The 25302-nt window shown below is 33.6% G+C and overlaps 5 protein-coding genes across 5 annotated transcripts; 2 read left to right on the top strand and 3 right to left on the bottom strand.

Moving 5' to 3' along the window:
* Positions 1–6076: 6076 nt before the first annotated feature.
* On the bottom strand, positions 6077–6933 carry LOC107188084. The gene is made up of 2 exons (XM_015576328.1): positions 6913–6933; positions 6077–6844 (listed from the first exon to the last, which is right to left on the bottom strand). The coding sequence occupies exons 1-2, from the start codon at positions 6931–6933 to the stop codon at positions 6077–6079; spliced, it is 789 nt and encodes a 262-aa protein (XP_015431814.1).
* LOC107188105 (alpha/beta hydrolase domain-containing protein 17B) lies at positions 6776–9639 on the bottom strand. Its single transcript, XM_015576351.1, has 3 exons — positions 8663–9639; positions 7147–7279; positions 6776–7069 (listed from the first exon to the last, which is right to left on the bottom strand). Exons 1-3 carry the CDS (start codon positions 9304–9306, stop codon positions 6986–6988), a joined length of 861 nt encoding a protein of 286 aa, XP_015431837.1. The 5' UTR covers positions 9307–9639; the 3' UTR covers positions 6776–6985.
* Positions 9640–9939: 300 nt separating this feature from the next.
* Positions 9940–13101, top strand: LOC107188116 (homer protein homolog 1). Its single transcript, XM_015576363.1, has 6 exons — positions 9940–10153; positions 11314–11470; positions 11553–11684; positions 11763–12257; positions 12397–12672; positions 12766–13101. The coding sequence occupies exons 1-6, from the start codon at positions 10128–10130 to the stop codon at positions 12949–12951; spliced, it is 1272 nt and encodes a 423-aa protein (XP_015431849.1). The 5' UTR covers positions 9940–10127; the 3' UTR covers positions 12952–13101.
* Positions 13102–16264: 3163 nt separating this feature from the next.
* Positions 16265–18056, top strand: LOC107188125 (methylosome subunit pICln). Its single transcript, XM_015576373.1, has 6 exons — positions 16265–16422; positions 16838–16962; positions 17038–17183; positions 17344–17520; positions 17608–17697; positions 17809–18056. The coding sequence occupies exons 2-6, from the start codon at positions 16844–16846 to the stop codon at positions 17898–17900; spliced, it is 624 nt and encodes a 207-aa protein (XP_015431859.1). The 5' UTR covers positions 16265–16422; positions 16838–16843; the 3' UTR covers positions 17901–18056.
* Positions 18057–18742: 686 nt separating this feature from the next.
* Positions 18743–22724, bottom strand: LOC107188110 (regulator of nonsense transcripts 2). Its single transcript, XM_015576357.1, has 2 exons — positions 22675–22724; positions 18743–22263 (listed from the first exon to the last, which is right to left on the bottom strand). The coding sequence occupies exon 2, from the start codon at positions 22252–22254 to the stop codon at positions 18814–18816; it is 3441 nt and encodes a 1146-aa protein (XP_015431843.1). The 5' UTR covers positions 22255–22263; positions 22675–22724; the 3' UTR covers positions 18743–18813.
* Positions 22725–25302: the final 2578 nt, after the last annotated feature.

A 25302-nucleotide genomic window follows, 5' to 3' on the forward strand; every position in this document is an offset into this window, starting at 1 on the left:
AAGTAATTTAAAAAACTAATTCCACGGTTTTTACATACCTACATAATTACACGCGTTTATCCCTCATAAAGTAGAACGTTAAGCAATTTTACAATACTAGTGACGTGTAATCCAAAACAGATTTTTTAAATCAGAATTTTTATCTACCGAAACAATCTGATTTTAATTAAGTTCAAAAAATAATTTTTTACACTTTGTTCACTATAATTTTCCTTCGTCTACATCGAAAGCAATAATCAAGTGGAAAATCACTGCATTGATTTATCCGTTTGATAACAACATCGATACGATTAATATCGTTTTTAGTAAAGTTTCAGTATAATGAGAGGGCGAACGTTGCTCGTATTATTTCAAAATACCGTTCTAATACCGCGCGTCCTACATTGATTTCCTTAACCGACCATTTTTCCAATTCAACTGCACACAATTTGACACACTTAAAGTGAATCACGCTTGATACCATCTAGTAGTTAGACGGAACCCATTTCCTGAATGGTATGATTTGACATGGTTTAGGAGCAAATCGCACGATAGATCACACCGGTGGTTTTCTTTTTTTTTATTATTATTATTTTACACCGCGACTTCGCAGCATACCGCGGGCACGGAATGGGACCGGTGTTGGCCGCAGAGGAAATTATTAATACAGGAAACGGTCGGACAGATTCGAGTCCTTAATGCCGCGGACGGTGGCATAAAATTTTGCCTCTTCCTTTGAAGTGGCTTAGCACGCTGCTTCGAGGTATAGTGCAGCCGTTAGTGCTCGGGCTGCCCCGTAACCTGTTCTCATTTTTATCGTCAGCATCAGGTTTCAGCGCAGGTGAGCTGCGAAGGTGCTGAGCCGAGTCCGGCGGCGAACCAGCTCGTAGTTCTCGAGCATTTCCTTCCCCCTTCGTTGTAGAAACGCATTGACCTTCGAGACGAGGTATAAGCGATCGATGCGAACGGTCGCCGTATTATCGTTATTCGATGGTGGAAACCGGGATTACGCGTCTGCGTAACAACCGGCGACAACTTAAAACTAATTGCAAGGAGCAAACCGTTTTACCCTCCGTGAAATTCAAAACCACGCTTAGGGTCGACCTGCTCCCCCGAACAGACTTCCTTTGAAAGAAGTCCGCACTATAATTGGCGTTCAATATTCTTGTGCTTAATATTATACGAAACTAACCCCGTGCTGAAAAACGATACTATGTTCTGTCGTAATCGTTAATTAATAAAAATAACGAAAATTACTGTGCGAGAACAACTGTTGTAAAAATATACCGCGTGCTTTGTTGTATTAATGACGTTACTTTATTCTAGTAAATTCTGAGTAAATGTTAGAATAAATTTCATCTATGTGAAGTTTTATTCGCGAGAAAGATGCAGTCTCGATGTTACTGTTTTATTAATGCGGACGCTGGAGAATTTATGATAAATACGATAACAGAAACGATAGAAGGCGAATCACGGTGTATAAATAAATAAGCAGAAATAGTGACTCATAAATATGAATATTTAGTCAGAATTTATAATTTATATTCTTATTCGCAAATTTACAAAAAGGTGACTTAAGGAATTTATTAGGTGAAGTAGTAGAGACTTCTTTAAATACTTCTGTTTTATTGCGTTTTCATGGTTTTTTATAATTTTATAAACGTATGAACATCTGGGATCCTAGCTATACTCTGTTCGATTGTACCGCGCTATATAATAATAAGTAAAATAATATTTTGCATTTAAAAATTATCAAAGCGATGTAAATGCCATTAAATAATGTAAAAAATATTTTAGTAATCACTTTGAGATGAACAGATACTACGAATAATTCTTTTCCTATTTGTAGCATATCAGATCGAAGTATATTTGTATTCGTGAACATTTTTATGTCGTTTCTTAGTATTCACGAACGTTGATTACAACTGATTCTTAGTCAGTGGACACATAGATCTTTGGTGAACTGCGAATCAACGGACGTCAACAAACATGCGTTCTTGAATGGTCTTCCATCGAAGGGCAGTGACCGTGTATCAGAGCAGCCTAACTTCGATGACCCAGTGACGAAGAATTCCTGAATGGCAAAACCATCGGTAAAATTTTGCATCGCGATAGAAAAAAAAAATCAAAGGAATTACATATTTCGAGGATGCAATTAAATCAGATTATATAAGTGAATGCACACAACACAGCTATCATTTCTATAGGATTTTATTAACATTGTTATCTCAATAGCATTAATTACAGATACCAATTTGCAGTGTAGTGTACTAACGAGAAAAAAAAATATTTAAAAAACAGGACATCACGAGTACATATTTAATTTCGACTTGTTTTTTGTTGGTTTTTTTTTTAAGAAAAAGATGACGATGAGCTGTTGCGTTATTTGAATTACAATTTTTACGATTACAAATGTGTTATGACGATCGATTGCTTAAACAAGGGGGGTGAGGGGGTGGATGACGTTTCCGACAAGTTGATTTGTTCGGCAAATGACATGCGATAATGCGAGATTCGACGGTAAAACCAAGCTGCATTAGATAATGGTGAGCTCGAACGCGTGTAATTTGCATAATAATTATTAACACTGTTTCGACGTCGCAAGATCAGCAAATTACTCCGTGTGATTTCCGGCACGTTCGAGTCGAGTGCGATCCAAGTATAAAACTCTAAAATTCTCCTCAGTCATAATGGGGGCAACGGTGTATTTGTGTGTGTGTGTGTGTGTGTGTGTGTGTGTGTGTGTGTGTGTGTGTGTGTGTGTGTGTATGCATGTGTTATGCCTTTTGGACTACGCATTCTACATGATTCTCGTAAGAAATAGTGTGTCATTGGCCTATTTGATACCTTTACGCGCTAAATAAACAACAGTTTCAGGTGTTCATATCCCAGGACAAATGATACTCATCTTTCTTCTCTTTCTTCTCTTTCCTGTAACAAATCTCTATGATTCATATACGTACATTTTTATTCATTATCAATAGGCTAACCAACTAACTCGTTCTGCATTAATCACACAATGATACACGCTTGATCGTGATCTCTTCTCTAAACATTGACGAACACGTCTCTTCCCTTCAATCTCTTTGACCTATCCCTCTCCCAATAAGTATGTATTTTAGATACGACCGAACAGAACACCAAATACATTAACTTTAATACTTGACTTACACGCTATTATGTACAGTCTACGAATACCAGCGCACCATGATTCGCGGTACCCAAAAAAGAAAACCGCTAAGTACCATTTACACACCGGCACACGATGCAACCATGAAAGACGAAAGTGCTCTTCGGAACCGGTCGATTGCTTAACGCGCATGAGAGACAGAGTAGGACAGTAAAAAATAATTGAAGAAATGAACTTGAGAGAAATAGAGAGGGAGAGAAAGAGAGAGAAAAGTAGAAAGCACGGAGCAACGACAGATCGAGAATGAAAGTGGAAGAAAGAGAAGACACGTTCACGCGTCCCGAGTATACGATGTACAAAAGATATTTATTGTATTTTTTTGTTCTCTCTCTTCTACCCAGTTTTACGAACGACGAATCGCGCGGGGATTCTCGTCCGAGCAATCATCCTCCGTTTACTCCCACCATTGTCTTTTACTTTGTGAAATACCAATAAAACAGCTGGCTCGATGTGTTTATCGTCTATAAAACTGGACATTTGTCAAACAACGGTATAAATTTCACTTTTTTTTTTTCGTTTGTTTTTATTCTCCCTCGCGAGTTACGAAATAGACACTAGAATAGATAAAATGGGTTACCGATCGATTTAACTGTGGCTACGCGAAGGCCAATTATATCTCGTAATATTCTACACCATACAATAATTCTAACATGGTTAATACTAACTGTAAGAGAAAGTGAATACAAAAAGAGTTTATTTGGTATTTTATGCGCGAGATATTATCCTAAAATAAAAACACTGAAAACGATCATTATGTTATACAGAAGAGAGTAACGAGAATAATCTACACAGGTGGTATAAGATGCGGATAGTAACGATGGGAATTACAAGTACTTAAAATCACTCATGATTTTTCCGTGTAAATTGCTATTTCTTATTAGATATTCAGTAATTCTATATTCACTTTCCGTTCATTCGCGCGACAGCCACAATTACATCATATAATTTCAGTTTATACTTATAGTTTGGACATATATGTAGCAATGTATTTAAAAGACAACGAGGACGGGATAGAAATGCTCACAATAATTTATAGAGAAATTGAGAACGAAATATTCCTACAGAAATACATATGTAACTAGGGCCGATTCATTCCATTGGCTCCGCACGGTCTTTTCACGTTGTCGCATACATTATACATATGTATACTAATAAAAGAAAAATTATTTAATTGCATTGTATTTACATTATCGAGATATAAAAATACTAATAATAAACATACCTATAGACAAGGTCCTTCAAACGATTCATCTCTTTAGAAATAAACTAATTCATAATCAAGTTTGGCAGTAATATTGTCCCTATCTATTTGCATTTCTTATTGTTGTTTTATAAGATCCTCGATTTTTATTTTGTAATTCACTCTCGGTAAAACGTATCGTCCACCGGGACGTTTCACGCTTATACATTCCCTTAATGCTACTCATTAATCTTTATATCTCTATTCTAAATTCTTTGCTACCTTGGAAGATTTCCATTGCACAGGCCTTTCCTGTGGGACAATATAAAAACAAACGTTCCTTTTTTTTTCTTTGTTACTCGTACAGCTATCATATACACTGGTCACAGTGACAGCGATTCATTTATAAAAACATGCGATTTCACGCAACACCTGCTCCACCGCTGAACCTAATCTCTAAAGATGAGCCATAGAAAACACACGATGCAGTCCATACATCTCACATTCATTAAGAAATCTAATAATAACTACAGTTCTCTTTTCTTCCTTTTTTTATGAAAAACAAGTTTAAATGCAGTAACGTCATAGTAATACGAACAACAATTGGAGATTCTTCCGAAACCGTTCGCTTTTCAGTAATCGATAGTAATGTATAGAAGTCGTTATAGAAATTGAAGATGTGTGGATTCAGCGAATTTTGCATTTTACACTCGCAGAAAATGTTTCAGTGTGTATAAGCCATTTGTCTCCCTAACCGTTAGGAGGCTTTTAATAAAAATAATAATACTCAACGTATTTGTCGTAACAAGATTCCACAGTCTACGCTGCAGAAACGACTTACAACATACACACGCGCGTACCGGCACATGTGCGCGCATGGTTAGAATATTCAGTATGCACAGATATATTATTTCATAGGCTAGAAATATAATAAATTTTATAAATGTGTCGTATGTGTTCATGTGCACAATCTCACTAGCACTGTTACAGCCCGAATATGTATCGTGCGTATAAATCTGCGATTTCTGTAATGACAGTCATGTGGAAGAATAATGAAACGGTAACTTGCCAGACACATGGATTTCATGTTTAGTTACTAACAATAAATCTCTAATATTTCTTTTTCCTTTAATCTCATCAGAGTATTCAGTATGTAATCTTCCTTCACTTTTTTGTATGACTTCGTGACCTGTAAGCCAATGACGCTTGAAATCCAGCTACTGTCAAAAACAATTACTCCATTCTGATAATCAAATAACTCAAGTGTAACTTCATTTGTTAGCAATATTACACAGCTCACCGACGCTTTTACTTCGAGGCGCATACCGTGTCTTTCCAATATGTTCTGATCCAGAATCGATACTATTGTATTTAAACTGGCTTATATATAGTAGGCTTTTGGGTGAGGAAATATGTTTCTTACCAACTTGTTCAATCTGACTTAATCGAAAATTATGACGTACAGGAGTACCACCAAATATTGTTTTATTATATTTCTTATCGTGTGCAGTTTTAGTTACTTCTTTTTGTTTCACATTTTTCCCGTCTTGTCGAATAGCTTTTCTTGAACTAGTGTCTGAACTTGAGTCATCATCTCTGGAGTAGTTTTTTGTTATTGAAGGAAATTTCCTTTGTAGATTACAGAAGAATACATCATCTACAGAGGCAGAAGATGGTTCTCCGTCACAGAGGAGGACAGATGTCTTCTCCACTGTGGGAGGCAATTGCTAGACAAGTTCTTCAGTCTGTGTACAAGTTGAAATGGAACTGAATCTATTTGAATTTTCAGGAGTCCTCGAGGCTTTTGGGCGAAAGAACCCAGCAAATTCAAGCAGATGCCAGAATCGAGCATATTCAAACCTCTCACGCCCATATTTATTCGAGCGTGTTCGAGCCTTCCTGCTTGCGGACTCATCACTAATTATGGGAGACTTCTCCTCCGTTTTAAGTTGAGCATGAAAGTTCTTAGAATCCGAAATGTCTTCATTATTATCGTTAAATGTATTGGAAAATGACGAAATTGATTTTTCTGCATGTTGTAGGCAGTCTTCAACCTGCGTACCGACCGAAGCTCTGAGCATTATTTGAGTGCTTTGACTTTGATGAGATGAATACTCCCAAGTTCTTTGAACACTATTCTTTCGACTTTTGTCATGTGGATTTTTTAAACTCTTAGGTAAAGAAATATGTTTCTTAACAACTTGTTCAATCTGATTTAATCGAAAATTACGACGTACAGGAGTACCATCTAATATTGTTTTGTTGTATTTATTATCCTGTGCAGTTTTAGTTGGTTCTTTTTGCTTCACACTTTTCTCAGCTCGTCGAGCAGCTTTTTTTGAACTATTATCTAAATTCGAGTCATCATCCTTGGAATATTTTTTTGTCATTGAAGAAAGTTTCCTTTGTAAACTGCAGAAGAACACATCATCATCAGAGGATGATTCTTCATCACAGAGGAGGACAGGTGTCTTCTCCCCTGTGGGAGGCGATTGCTAGACAAGTTTTTCAGTCTGTGTGCTAGTTGAAATGGAACTGAATGTATTCGAATTATTAGGAGTACTGCGTCCCTGACTACCCACATGCATATGTCCTCCTCCCTGCCCCCCCTGACTCTGGGAGAGGCTTAGTCGCCGTCAGTTTACCAACTCTACATTTACAAATTGCTTCAGTCGTTCCAAATACTGGTCGTATAAATCCACATTATTATGGCCAGCACCCTAAAAACATAATTTGTATTGTACATAAGACTTCTATTCCTTTTCACCCAATAAAATTATCAAATAAAATTACATACCTGAATCCACAATGGTTCCACAGCTCTTGGACACCTATCATAAATAGCCTCGCCATGACTGAAACTTATTACTTCGTCTTCAGTTCCATGAATGACCAAAACTGGAGATGTAACTTTGGGTATTTTATCTATACTATAAAATATAAAAAAACAGAATAATAAGATATTACTAAATACATGTATTTTAAAACTAACAAATAAAATTATTGTTCTTTATAATTTAATTGAATAAATTTATTTTTAAAAAAATAAAAGTAATACATCGTGGACTACGAATATTCAACAGCATAAACGTAACGTCTATTAGCGAAATATACGACGAAGGATTGTGCAATTTACAGGTTTCCATGACAAGTATTCAGATTAACTTTTATTGCTTCTGATTCGGAAAAACTAAGTACCCCTTAAACATAATCTAATGCGCACAAAATGTAAGAAAGGTTTTCGCTGCAAAAAATTTACGTCGATAAAAACTTGTTAAGTATACAATATACAAGGTGTACCAAAATAGGGAAATACGATAAAACATGCAAACACAAATCGAAAAAACAAACTATTCCTAAATCCAGACGAACCGTTTTGAAGAATATTTTCTGTGATCTGTTCACATTTCACTTATACTTAAACAAAAATTATTTGAATTGATAATAGAATACATTTTTTCAAAGACAAAGAATTTGTAATTATAAGTCTAAGAAACACGTGATTTGAACCTGCGAAGATTTTTGTAAACTATAGTGTAAAAATGTAAGTCCTCGATGTGTTTAAATGTAGCGTCTATGCACGTCATATGTGCCAGTGCATGTATGAGCGATCACACATACAACTAATTGGAATTTAAGCGTATCCGGAAAGTTCTCATAACAAAATTTTACCTGCTTACATCTATAAAAGAAAATCTCGGATTACAAAGCGAAAAAAAAATTTTCGATTTGTTTTTACAGATGAAACTTTCTTAATCGACATACCAGTTAATTTTGGGTCACCCTTCATATCCGCACCACGTGGATGAATATACCTAAACGCAATGCTACGTACTTTGACTTGTTTATGTACTTAAGAAATAAATATTATTGCGGTATCTAACACTTGCTATTCTTCGTATCGTATCTTTCCGTTATAAACCACAGTAATTGAAATGAATAGATCACGCTAACGAGACATCTACAGCTATCAATGACAAAATACAAAGGTTGAAGGAGAACAACAAGAATTTTATCGACAAACGAAAATAATACTATAAGAATACTTTGTCATAATACAAAATGCATTCAATCATGTGCTTAAACGAAACCGACTCCGAACAGGAGATGGTAGTTGATGACGTCACTCGCAGTCGGAGGTATGCCCTACACCAGCCAAAATATTTAGCGTCGACTATAAACTGAAGATAAGTAATGTCATGCGCGTGAAACTTAACAGTACGACTGACAGCAAAAGATAAGCGGGTTATAGATCGCGTATCATTAATAAAGTAAATAAGCGATACATGTATCGCCCAAAAATTCTGACCTACCTGGCAAAGACATCAAAGAACCACGTTCTTTTTGTTTTAGGAAAAGCAACTCGCATTCCTGACATCAAAGGTGCATGCAGAACAACTGCGCCAACTTCGTATCGTGCGGCTAGATCGACCGTGGGTACAGTCCCAATGCTTTGACCGTATAGAATAATGTTCTCCGGGCTGATACCGTATCGTGTCCTAAGAGCATGCCACGCAGCATCTATATCCGCGTAAAGGTTTTTTTCTGATGGTTTGCCACCGGAAATTCCGTAGCCCGAATAATCATAGCTGAATATGTTACAATTTATCCTGGAGCCAAGTCCCAAATAAAAGCTAGACATCTGTCCAAGATCGGCCGCGTTGCCATGAGAAAATAGAATGGTAAAACGTGCAGTAGCCGAGCACCGTACAAACACACAGGCTATTCGGTTTCCTCGTGACGTTCTCGCATAGAAACCTTCTACCGACTCTTTCTCTCTCTCTGTGTATGGCCACTCTGCCCTCTCGGACAGAGAAACCGCGAACTTGGAACCCTCGTCCTCGATAAACGTATATGTAGGTTCAGGTGGTAGAAACGCTAATTTTGCAGCGATTCTGGACGGGCAAGGTGGACAGCAAAACAAGCAACACAATTCACTAAAACTTAACCCGTTCATCGTTCCACAGGGGAGTCACGCACACGCGAAACACTGTTTATCACGTTTCCTCGTCGAGTCTCCGCATCGAGATCAGAACCTTTAACTAAAAAGTAGTTCCACACACTGTACACTCCCGTGCTTACTAATTCAATCGCAATGTCATTTATTATCGCGTTCCTGCAAAAATCTCTCACGATGATTCAGCCATGACGGCTCGCAAGACAGACAATTTCTCTCCCTCCATCCTTCTTTCCTTCTCGCACAATGCCCCCACCCACTAAACGTTGCGCACTTTCATTGTATTCAGGTGAAATGAGATACGTGACAAGGATGGGAGACTATGGTGTTGGTTTGCTGCGTTGCTCTTTTGCCCATAGCTCGCTATTGGTAAAGGTTTTAAAAACAACGAGATGATTCGATATGTAACGAAGAATGGTCCTGTATTCAAGTGCCGCTTTGTGCAGTACTACCAACATTTTAAGCAACGACACAAAGTCCAATCACCGATACATAAGTATGCGCCTTATGATAGTAACTACGTCTAGTGATTTTTTCGAAAGACAACTATGAGGTTAGCAATAGACGTCAACCTCTCATGGAAAATCGATTAAATCCAGGTATATGGTGGAAACTCGACTAGTTCATGTTGTTGCGTGATCGTTGCCGTTCGCTATATAGTTTTGGCCGATGGCGGCTGTCAACTGGTGTACCGTAATCTCTTATCGGACGGATTTTTATAGATTTTCAAATAATTTTGAGAATTCTTATTGGTAGAAAGTTACTGCATACATACGTTCAATTGAATTTTCTATGAAACTGTGAAATTAACATATACTTGTATGGCATCCGGCAAAGAAACAATGGGGTAAGTGAACGTGGTAATACTCCGCACCGCCTTTTAAGGGTGTGTAATATACATATGTACACACGAGGCACATTTTCCACGTCGCATATAACTACTATAAATTATCCTCAATTCTTCTATTATTGAATGCCGTCGACCGCTATAAAATAGGTCAATTTCATTGCGTTTACTAACGAGTGGTACTATCTTTTCCTGTCTATTTATGATCTTATCCCCGACATCATCGGAGATACGCGTTTAGGTGGGTGCGTATGAGAGAAGAGAGTTTGGACCAAAATGTTTTTCTTTTCTTTTATCTATATATATCCCACGCAATAGAACAACGAATGTCGAATGAGTCGGTACCGCCGCGTGAGATGTGTTTATTCTAGTTGTTTACTCGTGTATCATTCGATATATTTTTAGATTTGTATAATAAAGAATTTATTCCACAGATTATTAGAATATCTACTGTATAAATTTCTTTTTCCCGTAAAACATTCATATCCTGTTGACGTCATTAGGTGTTATTTTAAAATATGTATTTAAACACAACTCTCTCTCTCTCTCTCTCTCTCTCTCTCTCTCTCTCTCTCTCTCTCTCTCTCACCCCTCTTTCTTGTTACCTTTGAAACATTATTCACTATCACACTATTATTACATGTCATTTCTTTTCAGATAGGCTGCATAAGTGATTTCAGAATTTAGTAGAAGAATAAATATGTTGCATTTTCATTACAGTTGTTTTTTTTTCTTTAAAATGAAGAAGATTTATGAACCATTGAAGTTTCTTGTTACTTTTAAATAATGTATATAAATTGTACATATATTGCACGAATAGTAAATTTAAAAGGTTCAAATACAAATATACTTATTTTCTACAAAAACTATGAAATAAAATTGCTTGTTCGTATTATTTTCTTTGATTTCCAGCAAATATTATTACAGTTTTATTCCATTAATTTTAAGGCATGTACATACATTTAAGATTTTTTAATGTACTTAGTTTTTGTTACTTTTCTGTAGATTATATAGAATAAAATTATGTGAAAAGATAAACTTTAAGACATTCATTATTAAAATCCTATAGTTTCAGTTTTGAGTACAATGCACAAGTAGATATTGCATGTACCAATTAAAAAGATGTATTTAATACCTATATTACTTTTAATAAATTACAGTAAGCAACCTATTTTCACGTGCAAAGCACACGTGTTTCATATTGATCCCAAGACAAAACGGTCTTGGGTATCAGCATCTACAGCAGCAGTGCCTGTTTCATTTTTTTATGATTCAACTAGAAGTCTGTACAGAATAATTTCTGTAGAAGGATCAAAGGTAACTAAAAATCTAAACTTTTTAACACAGATGACTTTGTGTGATCTTAAATATTATTCACATTTGTTTGTTTAACTTTTAGCCAGTAATAAATAGTACTATTACTCCAAATATGATCTTTACAAAAACGTCGCAAAAATTTGGCCAGTGGTCAGATGTTAGAGCCAACACCGTATATGGTCTTGGCTTTTCATCTGAAGAAGAATTAGGAAAGGTTTGTGAAATATGTCTTTAGTTAACGTACAGCCATGTGTACACCACAATCTCAGAGACAATATCATTCATTTGGCAGTTTATTGAGAAGTTTAATGAAGTGAAGGAAGCCACTAAGTTAGCTAATGCTAAGTTACAATCAAACAGCTCCTCTGTTACTCCTGCTACTAGTGCAAATGTTAGCCCGATTACATCACGATCGGGTATGCCATCATCAGAACAAGATCTCATAGATCCACCAAATTCATCAATGATTAATTCCAACGTATCCACTTCAAATAATACAAATCCAAATGCCAATATGATCTCAACTCAAAACAATGTGTCTTTGGTAAGCAGCAGTCCCTTACCTGGTAATTGTCAAAATAAAATGGACGATGAATTGAAGAATGCAGTGCACTCAAGATCACAGAGTGTTTCTCAGCAGAGTACAGAGAGTCCACAGCATCAAGGGAAACAGGCACAGATTAATACTACACAAGGTGGACAATCGACTGAAATGCAATTGAAATATGAGAATGACAGGCTGAAATTTGCATTAGCACAAAGCTCTGCGAATGCTAAGAAGTGGGAGGTATGGTATACCCTCTGTAAACATATAAATATTTGATATGTGTAAATGTTAAAACATTCATGTGTACACGTTGATATAGTTTAGCATCAGGAATTTCCTTTTTTACTTGTTAATTGTCGAAGCTCAATTTTAAATACAGGTTGAATTAAATACTTTGAAAACGAATAATGCAAGATTAACAAGTGCATTACAAGAGTCTACAGCTAATGTTGATGAGTGGAAAAGACAATTACAGTTGTATAAAGAAGAGAATGCAAGAGTAAAAGCTAAATATGCGGACTTAGAAGCTGGAAAGATTGCAGAGGGCAATAGCGAAGCACTAAGGTTGAGAGTGGAAGCATTAGAAAGTGAACTTAGAACACGAAATGAAGAAATTAAAGCTCTTACTATGGCTACAAAAAATAAAGATTTTGTAGTACGTATACATCATAAAATTTGAGTTTTGTCTTAGTGAAATTTTCTATTCATGTTGCATGTTTAGTACTTATTAAAGTTATATTTCTCCTAGGCATTACAGAAAGAAAATGCGGAACTTCGTGAAATGTTGAGGGTTGTCCATGAACAATTAGAACTTGCATTAAGTGCAAATAAAGTCCAGAAACAAAATTTGGATACGTTAAATGCAAGATTAGCTGGATATATACAAGATTTGGTAACTGTACATCGAGAAATCACGAACACATTGCAAACTTAAGTTTGCACATAGTAAACCTGAGAATATTCTTCTTGGGAGTTTTGTATTTACAATATAAGTGAAGTATACAAATGGACGGTGTAGATTAATGCAAAGGGAAAGGTTCCAAAAAAAACATACATAGAAAAAATGGTCTGAAAAAGGCAAACTAAGGACACTATCTTCAAATGATAAGGATAAATTGCATCATTTTAAACTATTTATTCTATGTTAAGACAGAGTTCGACGTTATACTTCATAAACTTCTTTCGTGCCATACTCATATTCTCGTTGTACATAAGAATACTTTTTTTTAACATTACTTTATATATTATATTTTTTTTATTTGTATACTCTTGCACGTACAAAGAATTTCATGTATTGATATAAATACAGAAAATGCTTTTACTTCTACACAGATAAGAATGAGAATCTCTTTTAGAAACTATATGTCTATTATATTGCATCACCAGAATAATGTTAAAACAAATTATTGAATTATTTAAATAATATTTAATGTATTATTTTTTTTATGTACACCTCATTGTAGTGGATTTGTGTACAGAGTACCCTGCAAAGTATAGTACTATCCAACGGGGTGTGATTCTCTATAAAAAAATAAATCGAAAATGAAGAACAAACTTATTTTAAATACGGCTTTTTTTTCGAGATAATCGATTTTGAAAATGTACCAAATATGTGTACACTTAACTCACTTAAACTACCTTTCTATAGAATCTCCTGTTTTATCAAAGCGAGGTAAGAAAAATATTCAATAAAACAAAATGTCTACTTCCTTAAGGTATCATGTTTTTATCCTAAAAGTGCTAGAAGTGTTGCCCATGTTATTACAGACATGTGTGTATCTGGGCCCTTCATGCTACACTAGTATGAACTCTTTCTAATGTGTTCGTATTTTACAATTTCAAATACAAAGACAATCCACTCTTTTAAGTGTTTAATACTCGTCATACCTTCGAAATAGACTATTGATTATATGACTCCATAAATAAAAATCTAGAGGTCAAGGTATTGTTCTCCCGCGGCCTATTATATGTTTTGTGAATGTACAGTCTACATTTTCAAAACCGATTTTCTCAAAAATAAAGCCTCATTTAAAAAGTGTTATTTTTCATTTTCGATTAATTTTTTTATGGAAAATCACCTTGCTCGATACTACATTTTCTTGGATACCCTGTATACCCCTTAAAAGGAGTCTATAGTTGGTTTTATGTTACAATTACATATGTTAAATGTCTACCAAATAAATTATAATTGCAATTATACTGCGATCCTTATTAGTAATACTATTTCACTTATTACTATTGATCTTCGACACATTGGTATGCTATAACTCTCACTATACTATTACAACTATGATTATCATTATTAATGCTATTATACTACCTCCACTACTACTGCTGCACTACTACTTGCTGTTATTATTACTCATAGTATCATCATTAGTGCTACTTCTATAACTGTTACTACTGTTACAGTCAATCAGGTTGTCATCACATGCTTACAAAGGACTTTTATGATATTTAGAAACATAAAACATATCAAAAATGTCACAAGATTTAGTGTGATACATGTCTCTCAATGTTTTTTTGGAACTTAGCCCCTTGAAATCAACAATAAAATTCAGTTACCCATGGATACAATTGAAGGAAAAAGAATGCACAATTAACATTAGTAACGTTTAGTGATACTCGATTATGTAGTATAAACTATTTAATTCAGCTGTACATTCTATCCATATTGTTCTATCATATATTATTTACCTTTATCAATAGTCTAAGGATATATATGAAATTGAAGAGTCTGGCATGAGCTGTATGTACAATAGTGTTGATACCTACCACAAAATACAGCATGAGAAAAAAATATATATATATATATAGATATATAGTTCATTTACAGTGGGTAACTTAGTGGTTTCAATTTGAAGGATTATCAAATGTTTCACTATTGTGCAAAAGATGTTTTTAATGTGCAAATGTTTTGTTAATTTTTTTATGAAAATCATAATATACATTGATTCATTGTTGAAAAAAATAAATCTAATGTTTTCCAATGTAAATGATTTGTTATTCACTTGTCACTAATTTTTAAAACATTTTATAGCATTCAAGCCAGATATTCTTCAATATGTTATATTTGAATAGTATAGGTTCGCTAGAAAAAAATTCGCCCAAGGACTCTGACCGATCTTCAAAAAGATGTCAAGGTGATATTTCTTGTAACAATAAATAATTTTTAGTAGTGAATGAAGTGCAAAATACTAAAAAAAAAAGCACTTTTTATTGTACTGACAGTATGTATGTATGTACGTAAAAAATGTTGCGGAGTTGAATTTTAAATTTGAGGAATTGGAAACAAAAGCCTCGCTTGCCACATGTAATCATAATAAAACATTTTCAGATGGCTTTCCTGTATTCTCTTATCAATTATATTACTACACCTATGTTTTTGTTCATAAATATAGAAGATATTTACTTTAGAACTTTATTAATGTATCTTTGATATGTTTTTATGTTTTCATACATTTTTGTTATATATATTCTTCATTCGGTATCACGTTTCATTTAGTATTTCATACATATTTATATATGAAACTACTGACTTATGTGCATAGTGTATACAATAAACATATATATTTGCAATAAGTAGAATAATGATAGTAAATAGAATAAATATGCGAATATCTTCATAATAATATATTGTACATACACTATATATAGGTGTACAAGAAATTATTGAGTTTAAAAAACTGATTTAATATAAATAATCCTTATTACAATATAATAAAGTAAATATCTAACAATTAAAAAAGTCCAATTGCATTAATATTCAATACTATTAATATTTTAACTGTTATTTCAGAATTAGATATGGTCATCTCTTGTTTTATTAATGTGTTTATACGTGAACATATATTTATAACAATTATTCCCACAAAATTTCTTACCACTCGTTGGACACTTTAATCTCAGACCTTTCGTTTTGAAGTAATAAATTGTTTCTTTAACATTTTTTACAATGAAAATATGTAATTCCAAAGGAGTTAATACTATTTTAATTGTAGAAGTTTGAAAAATATGCACGAGAATTTCCCGCCTTATAAGCGTATTATGTGTATATAGTTTATCATCTATAGTTTGCTGCCGCAAAGCACGACACGTACTATAGTAAAATTGATCCGAACTCTACATCAATAACGTGAAACAGAAACATTAGTCTGTAACGCGCGGCGAAATTTTATGTTAACAAATATTGTAAAATGAAAAGTTTATACACTGACATTTGTGACCACTGAGCGTTAGTGACTTGAATTACTGTACTATTGTTGATACATACGTGCGTCAACTACTAGTGATCGAAGTATTGTAGAACTGAAGTTTTAAAATTAAGTTATTCAATTTTTTTTTAAATTCATTTTAGCGAAAAGTTTGTTTGATCTTGCTTACTATTGTATTGTAAAAGCAAGTGGTAAGTTTATACTAACAATTAATAGTAAGACTGATTAAATCAGTACAGCATAAAATATTAAATTCTAACATTACTGGAACCAACAGGATCACATTTGTAGCATGTGATTATATTCTTATATACCATTGTGTTGCTATAGTTTTATTTTTATATATGAATGATCTAACGAAATATGTATCTAGATACTATATCAATTACTTTACCAAACATCTTTGTAAGATACATATGTGTTTCTGTAATAAAATCAGTGTTCTGTTTGTGAAAATTTCAGCATAACCTTGTAATTACTTTTATTCTTTCATTTTTCAGAATTAGTAATCAGTGTAAATAAGTAAAATCTATCCTGTGTCACAATTATTTTTACATGTTAGTAACAATACGTATAAGTAATAAATCAGTTTATTAAATGTTACAGGTAAAAATGGTTGTACTTAGCAATTTCCTTGCACCGCGAGAGGGAATACGCCATGAAGAGCAAAACACTACTGTGTACATTAATGACAGAGAAGTGGGAAAAGGAACTCTATATATTACCGAGAGGTAAAAGCTGGAGTAGAAGAAATTTATGTTTCATAGTAGTACTAATGTATTTTAATATAATATTCGCATTGGTAGCTTGCTTTCTTGGGTGAACTATGATACACAACAAGGATTTTCACTTGAATATCCTCATATATCTTTACATGCCATATCACGAGATCAACAAGTATATCCAAGACAATGTTTATATATTATGGTTAATGCAAAAGTAGACCTTCCAGGTATATTAATCTTCTTTTGAACATATTTGTGTGTATATTTTGAAATAGAATAAAAGTTAAATAGAACATATTTAAATGCAAAAATTAATAAATTAAAAAAATTACATTATTGTTCGTTTTATAATGATAGTTCATATTGTTCATACAATTTTTTGCTTAGATGTACCATTACCAGCATCTTCTGAAAGTGGCTCAGAAAATGAAGATGAAGACGTAGATACACCTATCACAGAAATGCGTTTTGCTCCTGATAACACAAACAACTTAGAAGCAATGTTTCAAGCAATGAATCACTGTCAAGCACTTCATCCTGATCCACAAGATAGTTTTTCAGATGGTAAATAAAATTGCCCTTGTAATAATTTACATAAAAATTCCGCATATCATGAGAATTTTATTACTATAAAATATATATGTTTTACAGCTGAAGAAGATATTTATGAAGATGCAGAGGAGGACGATTTTGAAAATTATGAAGTTGGCGCTGGTGATGCCCCCTATATTTTACCCTCAGGTAATATTAAACTTATTTGATAGTAATACAAAATAAGAGTGTTTGAATAGTGTATGTAATATAAACAATGCCTTGTGTTTATTTCAAGTTCAATTTACTTTATATCGCTAGAACAAATAGGCATGAATCATAATGGCACAGAAGCAGACGATGCGATGGATGTAGAAGCAGGTCAGTTTGAAGATGCAGAGGAAGATCCATGAAGCGTGATGATGAAAAAATGCAGATATGCGTTTAGTATTAATTTATAATAACCAGTATCATATATTATGGTAGATATGTGATATTATGGCAGACTGTATTACAGAGCTGTATCAAACATAAAAACACCTAACATTTATTTATATTCATTTTGTACACGGGAATAATTTCTTAGATAAAAATAAACAATTGTATATCAAATTCAACTTACTGTATCTGTTTCTTTAGTTAGAAAATAATTACATTCTTATACTGATCAGAAATAAAAATGAAACTTAATATAAAATTGTCATTCATATCAATTAATAAAAATTCATTTACTTTGAAATAACACAAGTCTATGATGCAGTCTTAAACATATCTTTTTAATATTTAACAAATATTGGATTAAATTATCGAAAAAAGTTTATATGATTTATTAGTATATTTCTTATTATGTCAATATGTAAATTCTGATCGCACAATTTACACGTTTACGTTAAATGAGATTAATACGGCAGTTTGGCCAACTATGTTTTTTTTAAATTTGATCACTTTTTTGACATAGTAATTATATGATTTACTATACGCCTAACCAGCAAAAACATAGGTACATCTAAATGTGTCAATTGTATAAAGAAATAATAATATTGGTGCTCAACATTTCTTGAAATACATAAAAATACATATTGACACATATAACAAATTCGTGCATTCCGAATATACTTATTAAACAAGATTTTTTACAATAAAAATCACATAGGACTGAGAACCTGTATGAACAACAGATACGCATTTCGAGTTGAAAGTAAAGAAATACAAAGCTGTTTTGAATCGTATATAGAAATACGAAAATCATGCAGTCCATAGTTTTGTACAAAATCACTTTTGATTTTATAGCATGACACATATGCTTTCAAGATCAATCGAACAAATTTATCGAATCTTTTTGGGACCAAAAATAAGATCGGCATCTGGTGCACCTTTAGGGTGGTTATATTTTTGTCGTCGCTCTCTATTTAAATTTACTGTCACTGGTCTTGTACTTTGATTAATTGTTTCTTGGTAATCTTCCTCTTCTTGCCTTTCCGTTATATTTAATGTTAATCTTTTAACTCGTTCTTTTTCTTCCTTCTGTTCTTGTTCTCGATTTCGAAGGTTCATCGCTAATTCTGATGACACTGGAACTGCTAAGTTTTTATACTGTTGTTTGTTACCTTTTCTTAGCATAAGAACAAAGTCGACTGTACTATTATCAGAAGGTCTCTCTTGTAATTGTTCGTATGTTTTTTTAGTACTCTTTACATGTAAAGGAACTGAAATATCTACTTGTTGTGGTTTCACGGAATCTCGCATTCTGTCTTGTATGTTATCTGAAACCATTTTATCAAGAGCGGATAAAAAGTCATCATCTTCAGGACAACTCACTCTTCTAGGACCTGCTGGTAATGCTGCATTCAATTCTGTGACATCCATAAGAACACCATCTGTACCACCTTCTGAAAGACTTTGATCCCCTTGTGTATTTTCTTGGGTACCCATAGTATCATCTCTTTCTGCATCAGCTGTCCATTCTTCTTCTGATTGCGCTTCAGAACAATCTTCGGATTCCTCAAAATGTAAGTCAGCTACACCCTTTGCATCTCCACTGCCATTTCCAGATGTTACAGTAACCTCTTCATCACCTTCAGCAATTACACCCATATCAGATTCTACATCAGCACCATCCTCTGCAATGGGATTTCCAAGGGTGGGATACAATGTATTTCGTAATTCTTCTACAGCACATTGTGCTTCCTTATAACTTTGAAACAGCTGCATTTTAGGCCTCAACATTGTTAATGTGTCGCGATACATGTAGTCTATACCCACTGGGAAATGATTCTCAGTGGTCCAGATTGGATCTGTGTATTTAAACCAATAATAATTTTGAAAGAATATTAGAAAATAGTCCAGTTTTTTCTTGCTAGAACCACTGCTGAAATACTGTCCACATGTTTCTAATAATGTACAAACTAATCGAATTCTGAACAAATGATCTGGGGGATCCAAAACACTTGGTACATTATGATCCATACTGACTCCAAAAGTAATTAGGAGATACAGAGTTCGAAAAATATCTCCACTTTCCACCATGCGATAATTATACAGTTCTCCAAGATATTTAACCATTGCAATGCGACGTTGATTAAACTTTGGCAAATTAATTTCCATGCATAATCTTATATCTTCCAACACGCCATCAACTACATGGGGTCCTATAGTTTCGTAATACCCAACAAGTCCTGCTAATAAACTTCCCACACATCGAATATTTAAATATTTCACATTGTACGCGGCAGTGAGGCATTTAATAGCATAAGATGATACACTTTCATCTTCCCAGTCTAATTTACGCATCCATTTAAGAACTTTATCGGTATTGGTTTTCGAAAGATCTTGATACAGTAATTTTCGTATAAATTCATGAATTGGTGGTCTGTCCTTCTTAGAAACACCACCAGTTGATTCTGGTGGATTTACAAAATAATATGCATTCTCAATTATTGTTACATAACGTGAATCCAATGCAGTAACAGCTTTTTTACGCATCATTTGTTCCAAATATACTTTTGTTCTCTGGTGCGAATCTGGAGAACAAAACAAGTACCTACCACATGTTTCTAATAAATTACATGCCATTTCAATATGATGATGAGTAAAATCATGCAACAAAACTTTCAGACAATATAGTGCTTCTATCTTTGAATAAAGTTTAAATTTTACAAGTTCACCAATATACCTAACAACTTTTACTTTTGATTCAATATTAATTTGATCCTTTTTACGTACATGGTATTTAAAGTCATGTTTTAACATTAAACATAAGTCATTTCCAACGTCAGGCATAACGAGATAAAGAATAGCAGCCAGACGCGAGTAAAATGGTAGTAAATCCAAACGAATTCTAGACACGCCAAATAATGCTTTCACTAATTTTTTTTTGTTATGCTTTGTATTGAGATTCATTAAGAAGTGAACAGCTGCATTGTCAATCATTTCACGATTAACGCAATTTGGTAAATGTGTCAAGAATGCATCCAAGAGTATTTTATTACTAATGTTCGCAACTTGAGGTTCCTCCACCTCTGCTTCCGGTTCATCTACTTTTTCAGTTTCTTCCAGTTCATCAAACGTGATTTCTTCATCCAAAGCTTCTTCGCTTATTGGGACATCTTGTTTAGGTACTTCTTTCAAGTATGATCCTGGAAGGAACACTGTTAAATCTGGTAAAACTTCATAAAATCGTCTAGTTTCTTCATCTCCCCACATATCCTCAAGAATACTATTTTCCTCGCCCTCACTAATCATTTTCAATGTCTCTTCTGCTTCTGCTTTCATTTCACTATCGACAGGAAGTTCTGGCATAGGTTCGTCTAACGTATCTGAAAAACTTTGAACATTGCTAAGTAAGCGATCATAAGACACTTGTAGACTTTCAAGTTTCTCTTTTCTTTCAGAACTCAGTTCACCTCTGGTTTGTAAGATCTTTCGATTTTGCTTTTCAAAAGCTTGAAGGTCTTTATGTTCCTTCAATAAATGCTTGCATAACGAATTATAATACTCACGTAGCAACAACTTAACATTTTGCTGTTTATCAGGTGAAAGTAATTTACTTTTAGGGATTAATACATTTAATTTCTCTGATATTTCTCTTACTCGTTTAGGTACAAGACCTGCATAATCTTCACCACAATGTTTGCAGAAACTTAATATAATACTTGCATTGTTATGTTCTTCTTTATCCATATTAATTAAAACTGTTAATGCTGAACCCAGTAAAGGCAATCCTTGTTTATGCGTAAAAATTCCTGCATTAACTAATTCAGCATAAAACCTGAGGTCTACTCTAAGTTTGCTTGGATTTGCAATTTTATCCACAACTTTTAGCGATAAAATCCTTTGCCAATTTTCAAAGAAATGCGTAGAGAATTCTGCATATGTCTGATGTAGAAAACTGCATACTTTGATGGCAGGTGCAACATCTGTCATTTTTAGTTTGGCATCCACTAGAGCAGTAGCAACTTCACTTACATATTTTGTTAAATTTAAATGTGTCATATCTTTTAGAACCATGTCTAATTGTATGCTACTAAAATTTTTTAGTTTTTTAACAAATGTTGTGTTTCTTTTTAGTGTAGAATCCAATTTACTAAAATATGTATCTGGTGGCCTATTAGGATTTAAATTGCCTGCACGAATTTCTTCTTTTGTAGCAAGGCGTTGTTCTGTTTCTTTTACATAATCCATTAAGTATTGTTTGTCCTCTTCAGATACAACATCTTGTTCTACAGCTGCTTCTGCAGCTTCTGCTGGTGCTTCTTCGACTTCTGACATTGCTCAAAGCTGTTATACAAAATACATATGTTTATACAAAAAATCAGTTTTCTATGATAGCTAATATATATTTGCACACTACATTGTTAAAGTTTTCATTATCGTATTAATAAATGCATTTCATGGACAGTCAAAAGTTATTATTCTAAATCTATTAACATTTTTAACACAAGTAAATTGGAAAATATATATAATCCAGATGCTATGCTGCAGATACTATCATAGTATCATTCTTTAATGTAACATCAAATATTATGCATACTGTTTTATATTGTACTGCAAATATATATTTAAATGACAAGGAACAGAATTAAAAATAAATTAAATATATTTACTTAAATAAACTAAAAATAAAAGCTTTGTTACTTTTATTATTTATACAATTTTTATTTGATAGATTTTATTAAATTGTTTACTCACGATCTAAAGTGCAAAAAAGGTTATGTTATGGCAGACGACAGCTCCAATCTCCCAATGGTACAATCACAGACGAGATATAGAATAGACTTATCATCTTATGGGATTTCGTGTCTCATATTTTGAAATACCGATCGTGCAAATAATCAGAGATTTTGTACTGCCCTCTACGTTATGAAAACGGTGAATTTGAAAATTACATTCAATTTAAAGTAGACGCTCGATAATTGATCATATCGGGACGATAAAGTATAGAGTACCAAATTTCCAGGAACTGATCAAGACACAGCGACATACATATTTATAGGGTGGGCTGGATGTATGCACTTCTTGATCATCTTAATTACATATCTCCGTTATTTTAAAATTTAAAAGATATCAAAAAGTTTATTCACAAAGACAAATATCGGACTAATAGCAGAGTAATACGTATCAAAAACGTAATCGAAACACAGATTTTTATTACACCACAAATATCGCATAAAAGATATTTCGTTATATTGACATTTGTAATAATTATGGATGTTGCGGGGAAATCAATATTATTGAAATTATGGAACATATAACGAAATATCACTGTAACACTTAAAAAAGTTATAAAGTTCCATTTATATCATTGTCCTGTGAAAATGTTCATACTTCCAGCAGCATTCATATTACAATCAAAGAATTTACAGAATAAGGAAGAGGAATCTAAAGTAATTTTCCGTAGTTCCATAGATCTTTATCTCGAATAATTTTCTAAAACATTCAAAGTACTAGACATTTTTACACTTTGAATCTCATACCGATTTCTAAAATAATCCTAGTTCGATGTAATATAGAACGTGGCTTTATGAGATAGATTCGAAGTTCGCAGCCATTAGCTCGATATTGTCATCAGTTTACAGTACTTTACCGATGATAATACCGATTCCCAGGCCTCACCACGAGGAGGTTGCTGCGAGTGGAGGCCCAAGGCAGGTAGATGGAATCACAAGTTCTACATCTACCCACCTTTCACAATAAACCTTATAAAAGAGCATTGGATTATAGGTCTATTCTATACCTAGTGGGTGGTGGTATCACCGACTAGGTATAGAATAGACCTATAATCCAATGCTCTTTTATATCTTTTATTCTATACCTAGTCGGTGATACCACCACCCACTAGGTATAGAATAGACCTATCATCCAATGCTCTTTTCTGTCCCACGTTCGGAGGGCTACGTAACCCTCTTACCATTTTAGTGCCAATACCCGACGTTACTGATAAAGCATAAATTGTGAGTATTATTAGCACAAACGGAGCATTATATATTCTATTCATAATACGTGTATCCAATATGATTTGGTGGGAATAAAAATATCCGATGCTTCGGTTTAAAAGATGAATATTGTAATACTGATGAAATATGATAACTTATTCTAAATTTCATCGTTAACGTTCACGTTCCCTTTTTATTTGTTTTTATATTTTTTTTATCTGATAACGTGTATAAGAATCCTAATACGCACAATCAATTACCTTCCGGTAATTGGTGAGGAAGTAATTAAACAATGAACTTCGACCCAACTAGAGCTTAGCTAGTCTAGCATTCTTCATGAAAAATAGTTTTGATCTATTATTTAACTGGTAATATCTTTTGTATTGTATTTCATAAACTTTGTCATCATTGTCAAATTGACAGGATATATTTATCATAGATGGCGTTAGAGAACCATTGGAGGAATGAAAACTTCGAGAAGACGACAGTAAAATTAATACTTTCGATCTATTACGAAGTGGAATATCACATTTTTGGGGATAGTGTGTGTCTCTCTGTTTCCCTTCCATGATAGTCATTCCCTCCTGAATTAATCTCGGGTGCATATAAGAAAATATATTGAAATATAATTCGGCGGTACATATTCTATTTCGTTCAAATAGAAAGTTGAGCAAGCAGGAAAACGACCAATCTTCACGTTCTTCACCAACCGACGCACCAATCACAGGCCTTAGTTAGCCAGCCTAACGGTCATTCGTCCCAGGGAAGCTGGACTGATTAGACGTGTAGTGATCTCGCTCGTGGCGAAGTAAGTATTATTACTTTTCACTAAATTATTTATGAAATTAGTATCTACATTACCACTCTATCGTTACATTTGTTTAGTATCTATTCAATTCAATGCAAATAATCGTAAATTAACTCGGTATTGCTGGATAAAGTGAACTGGTTTCATGATTTCTGTTCTCTCTCGGTACCAATAAGTATTTACGCAGTTTTGTTTAATTTGCAATCTTTAGCGATACTCTTTGAATCAATAATTGTTTCGTTGTGACTCAGTCATTGTTAATTTAGTATAATTACTTGGTATTAACGTTTATTTTCTGTTCCAGAATTCCGGCTAAAAAGAACGCGCCAACGATGCCAATCCCATTAGACGCAATTTGGCGGGAAATTGGTGAATTCTGGTGATGTATTACAACAAAATAGTTAATATTCCACTAGATATTTTTATGTTAGTACACTTTTACTGTTTTGACCGTAAACTTGATCGCGATTTTCTGATTAACTGTGCTGAAAGCAAACAAGAATTTGTTCGAGAAATATTTCGCGTTCAAACGCAATTGAAGCATTCAATATGGCTTCTTGTTTGACCAGTAGGAAA

Source organism: Dufourea novaeangliae, unplaced genomic scaffold (assembly GCF_001272555.1).
Source record: "Dufourea novaeangliae isolate 0120121106 unplaced genomic scaffold, ASM127255v1 scaffold115, whole genome shotgun sequence".
In the NCBI taxonomy this organism is placed as follows: domain Eukaryota; kingdom Metazoa; phylum Arthropoda; class Insecta; order Hymenoptera; family Halictidae; genus Dufourea; species Dufourea novaeangliae.

Excerpts from the sequence above, each read along its gene's own strand:
- LOC107188084 (XM_015576328.1), bottom strand. The coding sequence starts at position 6,933 with ATGTGGGTAGTCAGGGACGCA. Across the intron at positions 6,845-6,912 it reads TGTGGGTAGTCAGGGACGCA|CAATCGCCTCCCACAGGGGA; the intron begins GTACTCCTAATA and ends AAACTTGTCTAG.
- LOC107188125 (XM_015576373.1), top strand. The coding sequence starts at position 16,844 with ATGGTTGTACTTAGCAATTTCCTTGCACCGCGAGAGGGAATACGCCAT. Across the intron at positions 17,521-17,607 it reads ACAAGATAGTTTTTCAGATG|CTGAAGAAGATATTTATGAA; the intron begins GTAAATAAAATT and ends TATGTTTTACAG. Across the intron at positions 17,698-17,808 it reads CCCCTATATTTTACCCTCAG|AACAAATAGGCATGAATCAT; the intron begins GTAATATTAAAC and ends TTATATCGCTAG.
- LOC107188116 (XM_015576363.1), top strand. The coding sequence starts at position 10,128 with ATGGCATCCGGCAAAGAAACAATGGG. Across the intron at positions 11,685-11,762 it reads CTGAAGAAGAATTAGGAAAG|TTTATTGAGAAGTTTAATGA; the intron begins GTTTGTGAAATA and ends TTCATTTGGCAG. Across the intron at positions 12,258-12,396 it reads CGAATGCTAAGAAGTGGGAG|GTTGAATTAAATACTTTGAA; the intron begins GTATGGTATACC and ends TTTTAAATACAG.
- LOC107188110 (XM_015576357.1), bottom strand. The coding sequence starts at position 22,254 with ATGTCAGAAGTCGAAGAAGCACCAGCAGAAGCTGCAGAAGCAGCTGTA.
- LOC107188105 (XM_015576351.1), bottom strand. The coding sequence starts at position 9,306 with ATGAACGGGTTAAGTTTTAGTGAATTGTGTTGCTTGTTTTGCTGTCCA. Across the intron at positions 7,280-8,662 it reads TTCTTTGATGTCTTTGCCAG|TATAGATAAAATACCCAAAG; the intron begins GTAGGTCAGAAT and ends TATATTTTATAG. Across the intron at positions 7,070-7,146 it reads TGGAACCATTGTGGATTCAG|GGTGCTGGCCATAATAATGT; the intron begins GTATGTAATTTT and ends TTATGTTTTTAG.